The following is a 17422-nucleotide window of genomic DNA, read 5'->3' as shown; positions in this document are numbered from 1 at the left end:
AACAAATTGCAGTCCCCCAATGCACAAACCAGATGGGATGGCGTATCGCTGCAGAATGCTGTGGTAGCCATGCTGGTTAAGTGTGCCTTTGAATTCTAAATAAATCACTGACAGTGTCACCAGCAAAACAACATCACACCTCCTCTTCCATGCTTCATGGCGGGAACCACACATGCGGAGATCATCCATTCACCTACTCTGTATCTTACAAAGACATGGCGGTTGGAACCAACAATCTCAAATTTGGACTCACCAGACCAAAGGACAGATTTCCACCGATCTAATGTCCATTGCTTGTGTTTCTTGGCCCAAGCAAGTCTCTTCTTATTATTGGTGTCCTTTAGTAGTGGTTTCTTTACAGCAATTCTACCATGAAGGCCTGATTCACGCAGTCTCCTCCGAACAGTTGATGTTGAGATGTGTCTGTTACTTGAACTCTGTGAAGCATTTATTTGGGGTGTAACCTGAGGCTGGTAACTCTAATGAACGTGTACTCTGCAGCAGAGGTAACTCTGGGTCTACCTTGAGAGCCAGTGTCATCATAGCGCTTGATGGTTTTTGTGATTGCACTCAAAGTTCTTGAAATTATCGGCATTGACTGACCTTCATGTCTTAAAGTAATGATGGACTGTTGTTTCTCTTTGCTTATTTCAGCTGTTCTTGCCCAATATGGACTTGGTCTTTTACCAAATAGGGCTACTTTCTGTATACCAACCCTAGCTTGTCACAACACAACTGATTGGCTCAAATGCAAAAGCACCCAACAAGTGCTCAGCATATGTGGGAACTCCTTCAAGACTGTTGGAAAACTATTCCAGGTGAAGCTGGTTGAGAGAATGTCAAGAGTGTGCAAAGCTGTCATCAAGGCAAAGGGTGGCTAATTCGAAGAATCTAAAATATACTTTCATTTGTTTAACACTTTTTTGGTTACTACATGATTCCATATGTTATTTCATAGTTTATATGTCTTCACTATTATTCTACAATGTAGAAAATAGTCAAAATAAAGAAAACCCCTTGAGTGAGTAGGTTTGTCCAAACATTTGACTGGTACTGTATATATATATATATATATACACGCTTTTATTAGCACAGCTCAATAAAGCATGTTCCCTGTATCGTCGATAGGTTTGGGTCATTGATGATGAAACAACTCTTAATCTAGCCTGGGTGCCAGTCTCTTTCTGCTCTCTTGCCAACTCCTTATGGAATTGTCATGCCAATGACAGCATTGGCGTTGGCAAGAGCACAATCAGGTCTGGGACCAGGCTAACCTGAATCAGGAAGGCAAGGGTAAATCTTAATGGTTTTCTTTACTGTATCGTCCTCTTGTTTCAGAAGTCTGAACGAGCTGAGGGTGTTACTGCTGGACTCCCCTCGCCACTCGCTTGGCCTGGACCGAGACCTGAGCCGAGAGGTGCACAAGGCGGAATGGAGGGTGAAGGAGCAGAAACTCCAGGATGACATCAAGACCCTGAGAGACAAACTGCTCCTGCTGGTGAGAGGGAGGGGGTTCTGGGAGATGTCAATCACATTGTTTCCGCCCGTCTTGAAGCACATCATGTGTGCATCAACCCAGGGTTATTCACTTGCAACCAAATGAAAGTAAACAGACCGAGTCCGCGAGGAACGTTTGTTTTCGCTGCAAAACGTTTTACTCCGGTGTGCACTAATAAAGTTTTGTGTTTTCTGTTCACACACAGATGAAAGCTGGTCTAGCAGTAGAAAAGTCTACTTGATTAAGATTATAATAATTTCATGTTTCATATTCAAAGTGGATACACTACATGGCTATTGTTTCATTCTGGTCTGTATTCTATATGATTAAAAAAAACAATGTGCTCCCTGTATTTGTACTAAAGGCAGATCTAGCAATGATAGATATAACCCTCCACATTTTTCCAGGAAGGGCTTTAATAACTAAACAGTGTTGTTCATTAGGGCACACTATAAAAGACAAGGTAGATCCTTCCTGTTTCAATCCATTTTCTTTATTTTGGTGCCTAATGAACACCCAGTTGATTCCTACACATGATATGTGTGTGTTCTCAGGGCAGGGAGAGGGGCTCGTCCCCAGACCACCGGCGCTACTCTATGCTGGACCCGTCGGCTCTGGACTCGGAGGTGAGCCGTCTGCGCCAGCGGCTCCTGAGCACCGAGGAGGCCCTGAGGGGAGCTCTGGAGCACAACCAGGAAGTGGACCAGCTGGTGCAAGCCATGCGCACGCACCCAGACAAGACCCAGGTAAACAAGCCCAGGATCAACTCTAGCTAGTACTTGTTTTGTCTTTTCCAGGACTGATTTTGTTCATAGTAGCCATTTAGAAAAAGAGTCGACTTCAGGGGTCTTCAACCTTTTCTTGCACAGGGATCTCTGCCCAGGCAAATCGGCAACCCATGGACCCCATCATATATTACCAAAAAATAGATGTTTTACATGTCTTGTCTTATCAATTGAATGGCAAGGAGAAGTAATCAACATTTTTAAATTAATAGATTTGGTAGATAGTTTTTTTGAAAATTGGACGAGGAAGTGTAAACTATAACGTAATGTTTTTCATTTGCCAATCAAACTCAGTTGCGGGGCCTGCACACACATTGCAGCAATTCGATAGAATGGTAACTCCAAACACATTTTCGCTAATACCAGCTGTTTAGCTGGTTAAACAAAGGTTAGCCATGTGTTGGCAAAAATGAATGAAGTCAAGAAGTCTTACCAGCAGTTAGGTCGCATTCTGTTTTTGGCAATTGCTGCAATGTGTGTGCAGGCCCCGCAACTGAGTTTGATTGACAAATGAAAAACATTACGTCAAACAGGTATCAGTCCATGTACCATGTAATAAAGAACTAACTAACAACACTGTAATTACACTGTACCTGCCTTTTGTAACTAAAACGTAAAATCCGTAAATACATGGTTTTAGTAATATTTTAACAGATACTTCGGGACTTTGACAAGGAAGTTGCTAACTAGCACTAGCGCAATGACTGGAAATCGCTAGCAGATGCTGTTACTTTTTATTTTAGCCTACTTGGTAAATATTTTCTTCTTCTTTAACTGCACTGTTGGTTAATGGCTTGTAAGTAAACATTTCACAGTAAAGTCTACACTTGTTGTATTTGGCAAATAAAGTTTGATTCCGTTTTTTTTAAGTTGATTTGAAATACTCAGACTTCCAGTCATCGTGCTGACGCTAGTTAGCATTGGCTCGTGAAACTAACTTTTTTCTTACTGGACACAGACATAATAATGGTATTCACGAGTTCATCTGATTTTGGGGAAGTAGATAAAAGGTGTCATTGCCAAAATCCTGAAGTATCCCTTTAATATAAAGTGGTACCATAGGTCATTTGATACAAAAGTCAGGATATACGAGTTTGAGTAATGTAAAAATGCACCAGTAGCTTGACAAGCTGTTTTCTTTAATGATTCTCTTTCAGGTGCATGGTGGAGCAAATTCAGCCAATGGGATTTATCAACAGGATTCTTCCTTGACTCAAGATGTAGGTATTAATTTATCATTATAAACTGGATAGGTTGGGTTCTGGATGCTGATTAGCTGAAAGCTGTGGTATATCAGAAGATATACCACGGGTATGATGCAGAATGACTTGTTTACTGTTCTAATTATGCTAGTAATAGTTTATAATAGCAATAAGGCACCTCAGGGGTTTGTGTTATATGGCCAATATACCACGGCTAAGGGCTGTATCCAGCAGGTATGTTGCATGTTGCGTCGTACATAAGAAAAGCCCTTAGCCGTGGTATATTGGCCATATACCACACCTCCTATATCAATCATGCATGTTCTATGTCACATCAATTAAATGTATCTTAGCTTCATAGATCAGTTAAATATAAACTCACTGTCTAGAGATGCGCTGAATGCATGCTGCACTTTTTTATTCTTTATTGCCATTCCCACAATGAGTTACATAAATACAACATTAATGGCTTGCTTACCGAACACAGATAAAGCCTAGTTCTAGACCAGCGGCAGGCAGCCCTGGTCCTGGAGTGCCGCAAGCACTTCATGTTTTGGATATAAGAAGACCAGGTGTGTTGAATTTAGAAGACCAGGTGCGTTGAATTTAGACCATCACTGAACTGATCAATTAGCTCAGTTGGTCAGGTGTGGTGCCTAATTGGAACAAAATACTGCGGCACTCCAGGAACAGGGTTGCCTACCCGTTCTAGACTTAAAAGCATGCTCAATAGAGAATCTCCATTTCATCTGTGACATAAATTAATATTCTGAAGTATGTATTTGATAGATTATTTGAACTTTTTCTTCTTCAACTTCATGGCTTCCTCCCCAGGAACAACACTAATATAGGAGAAGAACAGCCCATCTTGAATTGGGGAAATACATAGCTACATTTTAAAAGAAAAATAAGTCACTACGACGTTAAGACTTGGGACTAGCACTCCATTGGACTCCAGATGCCATTTTCTGTTTACAGTTACTACCAAAACAATGACTACCAAAACAATGACTCTCAATATGTACATTTAATCTGTTGCAAAAAATAAAATCACCCATTAGCCAATCTTAAGACAGATCAAAGATACTGTAAAATGGACATGGAGGTGAATAATAAATCGGTACGACCTTTGTAAACTGATACCTACCCTGCAGACTACCTCCAAGGATGGTATTGGACATGGGAGAACCCTTTATGGTAGTTTATTAGAGATCATGCCCCTACAACTCATGAGAAACTATTTTGTGAATTACTAATTGTGACTCCAGAGAATGGAATGACTCTGGTGTCTGATTGAAAGCAAAGAAGAAGAATTTGGCCTCAATCCACCACTTTTTGTTATTTATTTGCCACACTGCTTTTGAACCTTCTTAGAGTACTGTAGCTGATTTGATTTGGCCAGTTACGTTCAGAACAATTTTCTCAAGCTCCTCCTCTTGCTCTGTAGCGAACGTGAATGAAACGATTATGCTGCTGGATTTTGGCTGATGTTGTGAAATAGCTGCATTATCAGAATTGTGCATACTGTAAACGTGTATTTAGCCAACTGAACCAATCCAACTTAGTGCCGTATTTGCATCAAATAGCTATCAGTTTAATGGTTTACTAATTTGAACTGAGTTATCCATTAATTTCACTATGGCTTCACTAGATAGTGGGAAACCGTACCACTTTGTAGTGTTTCCGTAAACAGGGGTTTTAAAAAATACCAGTATTAACTTCTTATTGTTGATCATTTATCTAAAGACATTTGACCATGCCATGGGATCACTTTGTCCTTTGATTAGAGTAGGCCACTCAAGGGCTGTTTGGAGCACAATCCAAACAATGGAATGTTCTAATATGTATCCCAAATGGCACCCTGTTCCCAATATAGTGCACTACTTCTGACTAGAGCCCTATGGACCCTGGTCAAAAGTAGTGAAATATAGTGCTATTTATGACACAACCCTACTGTAACTGCTCCCTCCCTTGGTTGAAGAACACACATCTGGATGACGTTTAAACAAATCCTAATCATAACGTACAGAATTGTTACATTATGGTCTTCAAAATGATATCATCTCCATTTAACAAGCCAACAGGGAAATACTAAGTGTAGTCCATTACTGTATTTACGGGATATTGGTTGACATTCTGGTCTGTCTCAAATGGCACCCTATTCCCTATATAGTGCACTACTTTTTGGCACTGGTCAAAAGTAGTGCACAATATAGGGAATAGCATGCGATTTGAAATGCACTGTCTTTGGGAGAACATTATCTTGATGTGAGTAATGTGGAATGTAAGACTTGGGATTGACATTGCTTGGACAAAGTGTTGGGCTGGCCCTCGCTCAGCGAAACTGAAGCTACAAACTGTCATTGGAAAATGTATATTGCCTTTTTTCAGATGGGAAACACTTCATACCCTTTATTGCTGTAATGATTTCTGAGATTGAGTCATTAAATATTAACAATGTGGGAAAATGATTGTGGTGTTTTATTTCAAGTGGACATTTGATGGTCTTTTCTGAAGTTTTGTTATGCCTTTATTGAACACTTATTAACCTTTAAGTACAATCACTCACGAATAAATACTGTTGCACATGCACATTAGCCCACACCAAACCCTAAGCTCCCACTGCTGACTGTGTAAACAATTTGGCTCACTTGTGGAAGTGATGGATATCATTCATGGAACATTTTCCAAAGTAGAGGCTGTGAAGTGAGGGGGTGAAAAAAGTGTAGCAACAAATGGTTTGAAGGTTTCCAGAAATGTATTTCTACAAGTGGGACCTGAGAGTAAAATACTGCTCTCGAACTCTAGGGGCAAAGTAAACTGCTATTCATGATTTATGTACTTGGCCAATGTAACCAATAAAGCGAGCAGGATCACATGCATAGGGACAGTTATGGCACTGCTCAGGTGGCTGACCAAAATAGTTCACAATTAAACTCTTGATATCATACAGAGGTATTGTATTGCTATCCTAATGCATTATTTAGGTGTTCCCTTTTTCACTATTGTAGAGTCAATACCAATAATTCACCGACATTATTAACCTGTCAATTAATACATTGTCCGCTATAATAAATATGATTATATTAGTCAATTCGTGTTAATAGTAATTTCGGTGCAGTCTAGTCTAAATGTTTTGTAAGGCTATTTAGTAAAATGTTTAATGCTGACTGGTATATTTGTTTTTACCAGAGGTTTAAATCTGAAAAGTGAAATATCCTGTTTGTTTTTGTCGCATCACGTCCTTCTCCGGACGAGTTTCCCCCATTGAGGTAGTTCCCCCCCATGGTTTCCCAGAGGTTGCTTAATCCTATATGTAAATTACAGCCAATAGATGCTGTTGTTGAGTTGGGCTGGGATTAGCGGAGGCGAATGACTTTCAATTTTACTGGATTACAGAACAAAGGGGAAAGGGGACATACTCCACTGTTAAAGAAAAGAGAGAGAAACGGGGAAAATGGACAAATAATCTCGGCGATAACGTTTTGCAAGCGATTTTGTGCCATAATGCTTCAGATCACAAGGTTTCGAAAACACGATAATGCTACATTTTAGATGGGAATTCTACAGTTGCGGTTGGATTAAACGGGGAATAACCCTATTACGGGATTGACAGCATAACGACATTTAAACGTGTTTTTGGTAAGGTATGCCTCATGCTATTGTAATATTTATTAACTTCGAACATAAAACCGTGTTTTGTGAGCACGTGACTTTATGACTGTACAAATTGTGAAATTACAGATTATAATTCTGGGGGAGGAGATGGGCCAGTTAGCTAACCCGTTATTGTGGCTAGCTAGCTAATTCGTCGCTATATTTAGCTATATATCTAGCTAGATGCAAATCAATGGTATGAGCTCATTTACATTTCTGTAGCTAGCTAAACGGTGTAACGTTACAGCGTTATATTCACAGCGAGCCAACTGCAACTAAATTCTGCACACTGATACGAGAAGTCTTGTTTTGGCGTGGATAAATGTAGCTATCTTGATAGCCAACATTATCAAGAAAGAAAGCTAGCTAGATAATATAGCTAGCCAGCCCTCCGGTCGTGTTTTTGTTGCCTGCAGATGGCACATTACAGTTTGAGGATACATTAAGACCTTATTCAATAGCACGTCAACCATTTTACTTTGGTGGTAGCTTGCTAGTTTAGTTAGCTACAGTAACTAGTTAATTAAATTATTCAGCAGCAAGCGTTTTGTTCAATCATGTCAATATTACCTAGCTAGCTAACAGTAGTTAGCCAGACCACATTCATTGTTGGTTGAAAAACGCTTTCACAACGGTCTTGCTCAATTTTGTCAAATATATTTATTTCATCTGTGGTTTGGTCTTCCCGATCTCATTTAGCTAGCTAACGTGACTCTTGCGTTCTACTTTTCTGTAACATTGGCTAGTTAGCTACAGTCAGGATCCAAACCTCCCCAATGAATGTAGCTAGCTAATCTGGAGTTGGGCGTGTAGCTGATTTTCATGTCATGAACATATCACTGAAGCTCACCTGAAACAAGCTTCACATGCAGTTTACCTAAGAGCCACATCCTAATGCATGCAAGGTCTTCTGACATTACCTGAGACGTGTGTAAAGGCAGCTAGCTACAGTAGCCAATCTCCATGCTGTCTCAGTAAAGGTTTCAAGCAGTAACTCCATATAGCCTACTCATTATCCAGTAACGTTAGGTGATAGGAAGGTAGCTAGCTAGGAGCTTGAACAAATACAATTAAAATTGCTCGCTAAAATAAAATAAAAAGAGCATTTTTGTGGATCTTGTGCCTTTTATTTCTTTGTTTTTTCCCCCCATGTGAGCTGGCCACTCACTGATTTAACGAGATAGACTTCAACATTTAATCTTTTTTTTTAAATGCAGTAAATTTGCACTTGATTTTCACTAGTAAAAACACTGACTAGAGAGTATACTCTTCTAGTAGAAAACAACCATATGCCCATATGTGAACCTCTGAACTTCAAGTGGAATGGTATGAAAATGGACCGCAATCCAGGGATGGAAGGTGTTGCTGAACTCTTATGCCACAACAATTTACAGCAAATCCAGAAAATTTTAATATTTTTATTTTTAGTAAACTGCTCTTTTCATCTTCATTCTTGGTAGTTAATGCCAAAGCAGCCCATTTAATTCCACAACACTTCTGGCAGCTACTCACCACAACTATAGTGACACATTTTCATGGAATCTAATGAGCTGCTTTAACATTAGCTATAGCCTAGCATGCTGACAGAAAAGTTTAATAAAAACTAGCCCTATTTCAATCTTCTCCATTTGCCGTAAATTGTTGTGGGATTATTAAGAGTACAACATCACCTTCTATTCCTGGATTGAAGCATGTTTTTAAACCATTTCAATACAGTTGAAGTACCCTAAGGTGCAATTGCAAATATGGGCATAAGGACATATCAACCCAGAATATCTTCTGGACAAACAGTTTTGGATAGACCTTCACCCCGCGACAGGTTGTCACTTCCAATAATTAGCCTAAACTCTGCCACAAAGTAACTGATTTTAAACGTATTTTGTGAAAGCCACAGGTCCATTTCAATTATTAGGACTTTATCTTTCCTATTTTTGAATGATCCCAATATTTTATTTCACCTGATGTTTTCCCTAGCTAGCTGAATTGCAGGCGTACTTGCTGTCATTTATCTAGATTGACACGTGGTTGTGGGTTTTCATTCCACCCTTGTACTTGATTGATTAATTAAGGTCACTAATTAGGAAGGAACTCCCCTCACCTAGTTGTTTAGGTCTTAATTGAAAGGAAAAACCCAAATCCCGCAGACACTCGGCCCTCCGTGGAATGAGTTTGACACCCCTGGCTATGTCTAGGCTCTAGGTCAGCCTTTTAAAAAACCCATCCTCAGGTACTGCTGCAATAGTTAAACTACATTGAACGGCTTCAAACCTTTCCATGGGGACCTCCAGTCGTTCCATGTAGTTGAACTATTCCAGAACTAGTTGGATCTCCCAACCAGAGGAGATGTTCTCATGGCTCTGCCTATCCCACAACGCAGGCATAATAGCCTAGTTGATGTATGTATACAGCTAAGTAGGCCTACAACCTCTGGGATCATGCCTGGCATGCCCAGAGGTCAATACAATTAAAAGTCAATGTTCAGCACCGAGCCCAAAGATTTAGATGGAGTTGTGGTCTTCAAAAGGTCTGTGACCGGAATGGCTTTTTAAGGGATATTAGCAAAGTATTGTGTATCAATGGCAGCAAGCACCACAAGCCTCTTAGTGCAAAATCAGCTCAGAAAACCATGATACCCCTTCTTCTGAGAACATTGTAGCCTATTATCTCTGGCTAAATACTGCTTTGGCAATTATTCAACAAGTAAAGGATAAGCTCTGTAGCCTGGAGAGGTTTGCTTAGCATGAAGAAAATAACAGTGCTGGCTTTGTCAGGGGAGACTCAAGTATTTAAGGGCTTGATGATTAGTCTAGTTGATAAATTTAATCAAGCGCGCTAGTTCTGGAATAGTTCAACTACATGGAACGACTGGGGGTCCCAGAGAAGAGGTTTGAAGCCGTTCCATGTAGTTGAACTATTTCAGAACTAGCTGGATCTCCCAACCAGAGGACATGTTCTCATGGCTCGGCCTATCCCACAACGCAGGCATAATAGCCTAGTTGATGCATGTATAAAATTTAGTAGGCATACAGCCTCAGGGATTATTCCTGGCATGCCCAGAGTTCAGTACAATTAAAAGTCAATGATCAACACTGAGTCTAACGATTTACAGTTGAAGTCGGAAGTTTACGTACACTCAGGTTGGAGTCATTAAAACTCGTTTTTCAACCACGTCACAATTTCTTGTTAACAAACTATAGATTTGGCAAGTCGGTTAGTACATCTACTTTGTGCATGACACAAGTCATTTTTCCAACAATTGTTTACAGACAGATTGTTTCACTTCATTCACTGTATCACAATTCCAGTGGGTCAGAAACTTACATACACTAAGTTGACTGTGCTTTTAAACAGCTTGGAAAATACCAGAAAATTTGTCATGGCTTTAGAAGCTTCTGATAGGCTAATTGACATCATTTGAGTCAATTGGAGGTGTAGCTGTGGATGCAATTCAAGGCCTACCTTCAAACTGCCTCTTTGCTTGACCTCATGGGAAAATGAAAGTAATCAGCCAAGACCTCAGAAAAACAATTGTAGACCTCCACAAGTTTGGTTCATCCTTGGGAGCAATTTCCAAACGCCTGAAGGTACCACGTTCATCTGTACAAACAGTAGTACGCAAGTATAAACAACATGGGACCATGCAGCCGTCATACCACTCAGGAAGGAGACGCATGCTGTCTCCTAGAGATGAATGTACTTTGGTGCGAAAAGTGCAAATCAATCCCAGAATAACAGCAAAGGACCTTGTGAAGATGCTGGCGGAAACAGGTACAAAAGTTTCTATATTCACAGTAAAACTAGTCCTATATCGGCATAACCTGAAAGGCCACTCAGCAAGGAAGAAGCCTCTGCTCCAAAACTGCCAAACAAAAGCCAGACTACGGTTTGCAACTGCACATGGGGACAAAGATTGTACTTTTTGGAGAAATATCCTCTGGTCTGATGAAACAAAAATAGAACCGTTTGGCCATAACGACCATCGTTATGTTTGGAGGAAAAAGGGTGAGGCTTTCGAGCTGAAGAACACCATCCCAACCGTGAAGCACGGGGGTGGAAGCATCATGTTGTGGGGGTGCTTTGCTGCAGGAGGGACTGGTGCATTTCACAAAATCGATGGCATGAGGTAGGAAAATTATGTGGATATATTGAAGCACATCTCAAGACATCAGGTAGGAAGTTAAAGCTTGGTCGCAAATGGGTCTTCCAAATGAACAATGACTCCAAGCATACTTCCAAAGTTGTGGCAAAATGGCTTAAGGACAACAAAGTCAAGGTATTGGAGTGGCCATCACAAAGCCTCGACCTTAATCCTATAGAACATTTGGGAGCAGAACTGAAAAAGCATGTGCAAGCAAGGAGGCCTACAAACCTGACTCAGTTACACCAGCTCTGTGAGGAGAAATGGGCCAAAATTCACCCAACTTATTGTGGGAAGCTTGGGGAAGGCTACCTGAAACGTTTGACCAAAGTTCAACAAGTTAAAGGCAATGCTACCAAATACTAATTGAGTGTATGTAAATTTCTGACCCACTGGGAATGTGATGAAAGAAATAAAAGCTGAAATAAATCATTCTCTCTACAATTATTCTGGCATTTCACATTCTTAAAATAAAGTGGTGATCCTAACTCACCTAAGATGGACTTTTTGCTAAATGTCAGGAATTGTAAAAAATAATACTAAGTTTAAATATATTTGGCTAAGGTGTATGTAAACTTCCGACTTCAACTGTATAGTCGTGGCCAAAAGTTTTGTGAATGACACAAATATTAATTTTCACAAAGTCTGCTGACTCAGTTTATATGATGGCAATTTGCATATACTACTCCAGAATGTTATGAAGAGTTATCCGATGAATTGCAATTAATTGCAAAGTCCCTCTTTGCCATGCAAATGAACTGAATCCCCCAAAAACATTTCCACTGCATTTCAGCCCGGCCACAAAATGACCAGCTGACATCATGTCAGTGATTATCTCGTTAACACAGGTGCAAGTGTTGACGAGGACAAGGCTGGAGATCACTCTGTCATGCTGATTGAGTTCGAATAACAGACTGGAAGCTTCAAAAGGCGGGTGGTGCTTGTTCTTCCTCTGTCAACCATGGTTACCTGGAAGGAAACACATGCCATCATCATTGCTTTGCACAAAAAGGGCTTCACAGGCAAGGATATTGCTGCCAGTAAGATTGCACCTAATTCAACAGCGGTTCAATTGTTGTGAAGAAGGCTTCAGGGCGCCCAAGAAAGTCCAGCAAGCGCCAGGACCGTCTCCTAAAGTTGATTCAGCTGTGGGATCAGGGGGACAACCAGTACAGAGCTTGCTCAGGAATGGCAGCAGGCAGGTGTGAGTGCATCTGCACGCACAGTGAGGCGAAGACTTTTGGAGGATGGCCTAGTGTCAAGAAGGGCAGCAAAGCAGCCACTTCTCTCCAGGAAAAACATCAGGGACAGACTGATATTATGCAGAAGGTACAGGGATTGGACTGCTGAGGACTGGGGTAAAGCCATTTTCTCTGATGAATCCCCTTTCTGATGGTTTGGGGCATCTGGGAAAAAGCTTGTCCGGAGAAGACAAGGTGAGCACTAGCATCAGTCCTGTGTCGTGCAAGCATCCTAAGACCATTCAGGTGTGGGGTTGCTTCTCAGCCAAGGGAGTGGCTAGAATTTTAAAAAATTACTAAAATTAGCTCAGAAAACCACGATACCCCTTCTTCTGAGAACATTGTAGCCTAATATATCTGGCTAAACACTGCTTGGGCAATTATTCAACAAGTAAAGGATAAGCTCTGCCCCCTGCAGCCTGGAGAGGTTTGCATGGCATGAAGAAAATAACATTGCCAGCTTCCTCAGGGGAGACTCAAATGGGTTAGGATTTAGGATGTCATTAGCTGGAGCATTTAAGGATGGCAGCCAGAGCAGAGTTGTATCATTTTAAGATCAGGGTGTACTCACATACCAGTGGCAGACCAGTGTTCTGAAGTGTAGCTATACTGTTCCTTTTGTTTCTTAGGTCTAGACTAGTTCATTTTACAATTAAGGAACAGGCAACACATTTTAAGTACTGTAGCCTGTTGGTATCATTGCATTTTAGGTCTATGTTTAGCCTACAGTCTGAAATGACTGGCCGTAAGTAGAGAAATAAGCTAATATTGCAACCAGTTTAATATATTTGTTTTAACCTTGCCAGTAGTCAAAGTTTGCTATGTTTTTTTTTTTTTTGTGTGTGTGTGTATATAAAATAAACTCAGCAAAAAAAGAAATGTCCCTTTCTCAGGACCCTGTCTTTCAAAGATAATTAGTAAAAATCCAAATAGCTTCACAGATCTTCATTGTAAAGGGTTTAAACACTGTTTCCCATGCTTATTCAATGAACCATAAACAATTAATGAACATGCATCTGTGGAACGCTCGTTAAGACACTAACAGCTTACAGACGGTAGGCAATTAAGGTCACAGTTATGAAAACTTAGGACACTAAAGAGGCCTTTCTACTGACTCTGAAAAACACTAAAAGAAAGATGCCCAGGGTCCCTGCTCATCTGCATGAACGTGCCTTAGGCATGCTGCAAGGAGGCATGCGGAATGCAGATGTGGCCAGGGCAATAAATTGCAATGTGCGTACTGTGAGATACCTAAGACAGTGCTACAGGGAGACAGGACGGACAGCTGATTGTCCTCGCAGTGGCAGACCACGTGTAACAACACCTGCACAGGATCGGTACATCCGGACATCACACCTGTGGGACAGGTACAGGATGGCAACAACTGCCCGAGTTACACCAGGAATGCACAATCCCTCCATCAGTGCTCAGACTGTCTGCAATAAGCTGAGAGGCTGGACTGAGGGCTTGTAGGCCTGTTGTAAGGCAGGTCCTCACCAGACATCACCGGCAACAACGTCGCCTATGGGCACAACCCCACCGTCGCTGGACCAGACATGACTAGCAAAAAAGTGCTCTTCACTGACAAGTCGCTGTTTTGTCTCACCAGGGGTGATGGTCGGATTAACGTTTTTCGTCGGAGGAATAAGCGTTACACCAAGGCCTGTACTCTGGAGCGGGATCAATTTGGAGGTGGACGGTCTGTCATGGTCTGAGGCGGTGTGTCACAGCATCATCGGACTGAGCTTGTTGTCATTGCAGGCTATCTCAACGCTGTGCGTTACAGGGAAGACATCCTCCTCCCTCATGTGGTACCCTTCCTACTGGCTCATCCTGACATGACCCTCCAGCATGACAATGCCACCAGCCATACTGCTCGTTCCGTGCGTGAATTCCTGCAAGACAGGAATGTCAGTGTTCTGCCATGGCCAGCGAAGAGCCCAGATCTCAATCCCATTGAGCACGTCTGGGACCTGTTGGATCGGAGAGTGAGGGCTAGGGCCATTCCCCCCCAGAATTGTCTGGGAACTTGCAGGTGCCTTGGTGGAAGAGTGGGGTAACATCTCACAGCAAGAACTGGCAAATCTGGTGCAGTCCATGAGGAGGAGATGCACTTCCGTACTTAATGCAGCTGGTGGCCACACCAGATACTGACTGTTGCTTTTGTTTTTGACCCCCCCCCCGTTGTACAGAGACATATTATTCCATTTCCGTTAGTCACATGTCTATGGAACTTGCTCAGTTTATGTCTCAGTTGTTGAATCTTATGTTCATACAAATATTTGCACATGTTAAGTTTGCTTCAAATAAACGCAGTTGACATTGAGAGGATGTTTATTTTTTTTGCTGAGTTCATATATATATATATACACACACACACACACGCTACCGTTCAAAAGTTTGTGGTACTTAGAAATGTCCTTGTTTTTTAAAGAAAAGCTAAAAATAAAAAAAAGACCATTGAAATAACATCAAATTGATCAGAAATACAGTGTAGACATTGTTAATGTCCAGCACCCCAGAGACGCCTCTTCACTGTTGACGTTGAGTCTGGTGTTTTGCTGGTACTATTTAATGAAGCTGCCAGTTGAGGACTTGTGAGGCATCTGTTTCTCAAACTAGACACTCCAATGTACTTGTCCTCTTGCTCAGTTGTGCACCGGGGTCTCCCACTCTTCCTGGTCAGAGCCAGTTTGTGCTGTTCTGTGAAAGGAGTAGGACACAAATAGGTTATTTGTGTTGACTTCCAGTAGCTAAATTGGAACTGGAACCATATTCGTTCATTTGCATTTTTCAATCTCAACATCAGTGGCTTTTGTCATTGTCTATTATGTTCTTTGTTTTGACATTTGTGCTTGTGACTGAGTGACATTGCATTTGAAGTATCCTAAACTCTGCCAGCCACAAAAGTCATCCTTTAAGTTCACTAGCGGTGGCTTTCTCTGGCTGCGAACAAAATGACGGTGCCCCCTTCTCTCATTTTTCGTGCCTCTTTTGCCTTAAAGATAACGAGTGGAAGAGACAAACGATTACGCCACCGAAATAGATGGAGGGGGTTCATGTTTGCTGTGGGCTCAGGGGATGCCGATTTCAGACAGGCATATTGGTGCAGCTGAGGCTATCTCTCTCTCTCTATGTCCTCCCCCAGTGTTGAGTCTGTGGTTTGGGGCTGCCCGGAGGCTAGGATAATAGCTCCCAGTGTCTGAAGAGATTAAAGGCCAGAGCTGCATTGTTCAAATGCCTCGAGATTAGTTTCCAAGGAGACGGATTGCAGTTGCCATGAGAACGCAGGGCCTGGAATTAGGATTGCGATTTTATTATTTTTATGCCCCACTCTTTCCAGCCCTCTTCTATTTACCCTATCTTTCCTTGACTTTGTCTTGACACGGAGTGTGTAGTGGCCAGCTGACATGTTTGTGATGAAAATGTTAGGTTACTCCCTGCAAATAGGCTAATTACGAGTTTGCTCCTACTCGGCCATCCATTTCCAAATTACATTGAAATTAGGCCCAATGGGGGGGGGGGCAAACATAATTTCTTTGCCAAGAGTACCGTCTAAGGAGAGCAAGTTAAGGATGAAGGGATTCAAATAAATAATCTGAGCTACCTTTAATTGGCTGACAAAGGCTTATCGTAATTAGGTACTTTCACGTGTGTGACGGATTTGGGCATTAGCATAACATGCAGGGTATTACCGTCACTTTTAAAGCCTCTTAATGAGAAGAAACCTCCCCCCTCCAACCCAACGACATCCCTCCCCCCCTCCAACTGCCATGTTTCATCACAATTCAAAATGCAGCCTGACCATGTTGTCAGAATCAAACAAAATTGATTACTTGTTGTTTTATTGAAGCAATGAATGGCAGAGTGACACCGTATTCCCTCCAGATCAATGTCATGTGCATTTGGTTACTGCTCATTCATTTGTAGGCTTTAGCTATCTTAAATGGCAGGACATGCCTTTGTCTATCAAGCATAACCAATTTACTTTGACCACGTATACACATCCTCCTTGTTGTCATACTCAGACCAAGCTCCAGGGTGAAGTTTCCCCTCCCCAATCTTTACCTTAACCATCAGTGTGGAAAATGCAAAACTGACCCAAGATCAAGGTCAGGGGACAACTTCACCCTACTCCCAGAAGTGACTGGTGGAATGCAGATGAGACACCTTACACATTTATTGAATTTACACAGACACACACAAATGACCGTTTCGGTTCATCTTCTTGATTACTCAACTTTGCTCTCTGTTTTGTGTCCCCTAAGTGGAGGAATGGCGCAGATGAGGAAGTCAGGATGTGATGGGATAAGAACTAACTCCCGGGCTGAGCTGCGGGTCCCACAGGTGTCAGCCAGACAGGAGATCCTCACCAGCCTAGTGTCTGCGTTGGACTCAGTGGTATGACCAGTCTCACACACACACACACACACACACACATTATTAATCTGGCCATGGAAAACCATATGAATAAGACTGATTAGTCAGTCTTATTTTGATGACGTCTTATTTCAATGACTCTTTACAAAAATAAATTGACCTTAGAAAACATTGTGAAGTGAACCACTGATGAAGCCGGAAGAAGAGTAATTGAATAGATGGGTTAGCTGACAACGTCACGAAAACGATTCGCATGCTTCAATGGGCAGAAGTCTTTGTGTTGTTGTGATTCTGAATGGCCAGATAGCTAGCAACAATGACAAGAAGCTGCAATGTGGGGAATCGTAGATGGCTAATTTCAGCTAGTTTTATCTTGTTTTTCAAAAACACATATTTTGACCAATAGGTAAAACTGGAGTTTTTACCCTTGTAGGATGACCAGAATTAGGGTGACTTAAATGAATGGAGGCCAGAGAAAAAAAAGTGTTAAAAAGATTCTGTGTAATAATTAAGAATTAAGG

General features: G+C 41.5%; 2 protein-coding genes across 9 annotated transcripts in view; both read left to right on the top strand.

Annotated features, from left to right (window-relative positions):
- Window positions 1-5953, top strand: part of clip2 (CAP-GLY domain containing linker protein 2) — a 56736-nt gene extending 50783 nt beyond the window's left edge. For 5 of the 6 annotated variants that reach the window (XM_029671547.2, XM_029671545.2, XM_029671550.2 and 2 more), the window contains 4 exons: window positions 1339-1498; window positions 2053-2244; window positions 3441-3503; window positions 4320-5953. In XM_029671547.2, coding sequence (XP_029527407.1) covers window positions 1339-1498; window positions 2053-2244; window positions 3441-3503; window positions 4320-4331 — 427 coding nt within the window. In that variant the 3' untranslated portion in view covers window positions 4332-5953. The other variant, XM_065023799.1, reaches the window with a different exon arrangement.
- An 848-nt stretch (window positions 5954-6801) lies between these two features.
- The window catches only part of gtf2ird1 (GTF2I repeat domain containing 1), a 43655-nt gene continuing 33034 nt past the window's right edge, over window positions 6802-17422 (top strand). Inside the window, exons 1-2 of one of the 3 annotated variants that reach the window (XM_029671551.2) lie at window positions 6802-7127; window positions 16790-16922. In XM_029671551.2, coding sequence (XP_029527411.2) covers window positions 16797-16922 — 126 coding nt within the window. In that variant the 5' untranslated portion in view covers window positions 6802-7127; window positions 16790-16796. Of the gene's footprint in view, window positions 7133-16789; window positions 16923-17422 lie in introns of all 3 variants that reach the window. The other 2 variants (XM_065023801.1, XM_065023802.1) reach the window with 2 other exon arrangements.

Source organism: Oncorhynchus nerka, linkage group LG10, assembly GCF_034236695.1.
Source record: "Oncorhynchus nerka isolate Pitt River linkage group LG10, Oner_Uvic_2.0, whole genome shotgun sequence".
In the NCBI taxonomy this organism is placed as follows: Eukaryota; Metazoa; Chordata; class Actinopteri; order Salmoniformes; family Salmonidae; genus Oncorhynchus; species Oncorhynchus nerka.
This window is presented reverse-complemented; position numbering and strand designations above follow the sequence as displayed.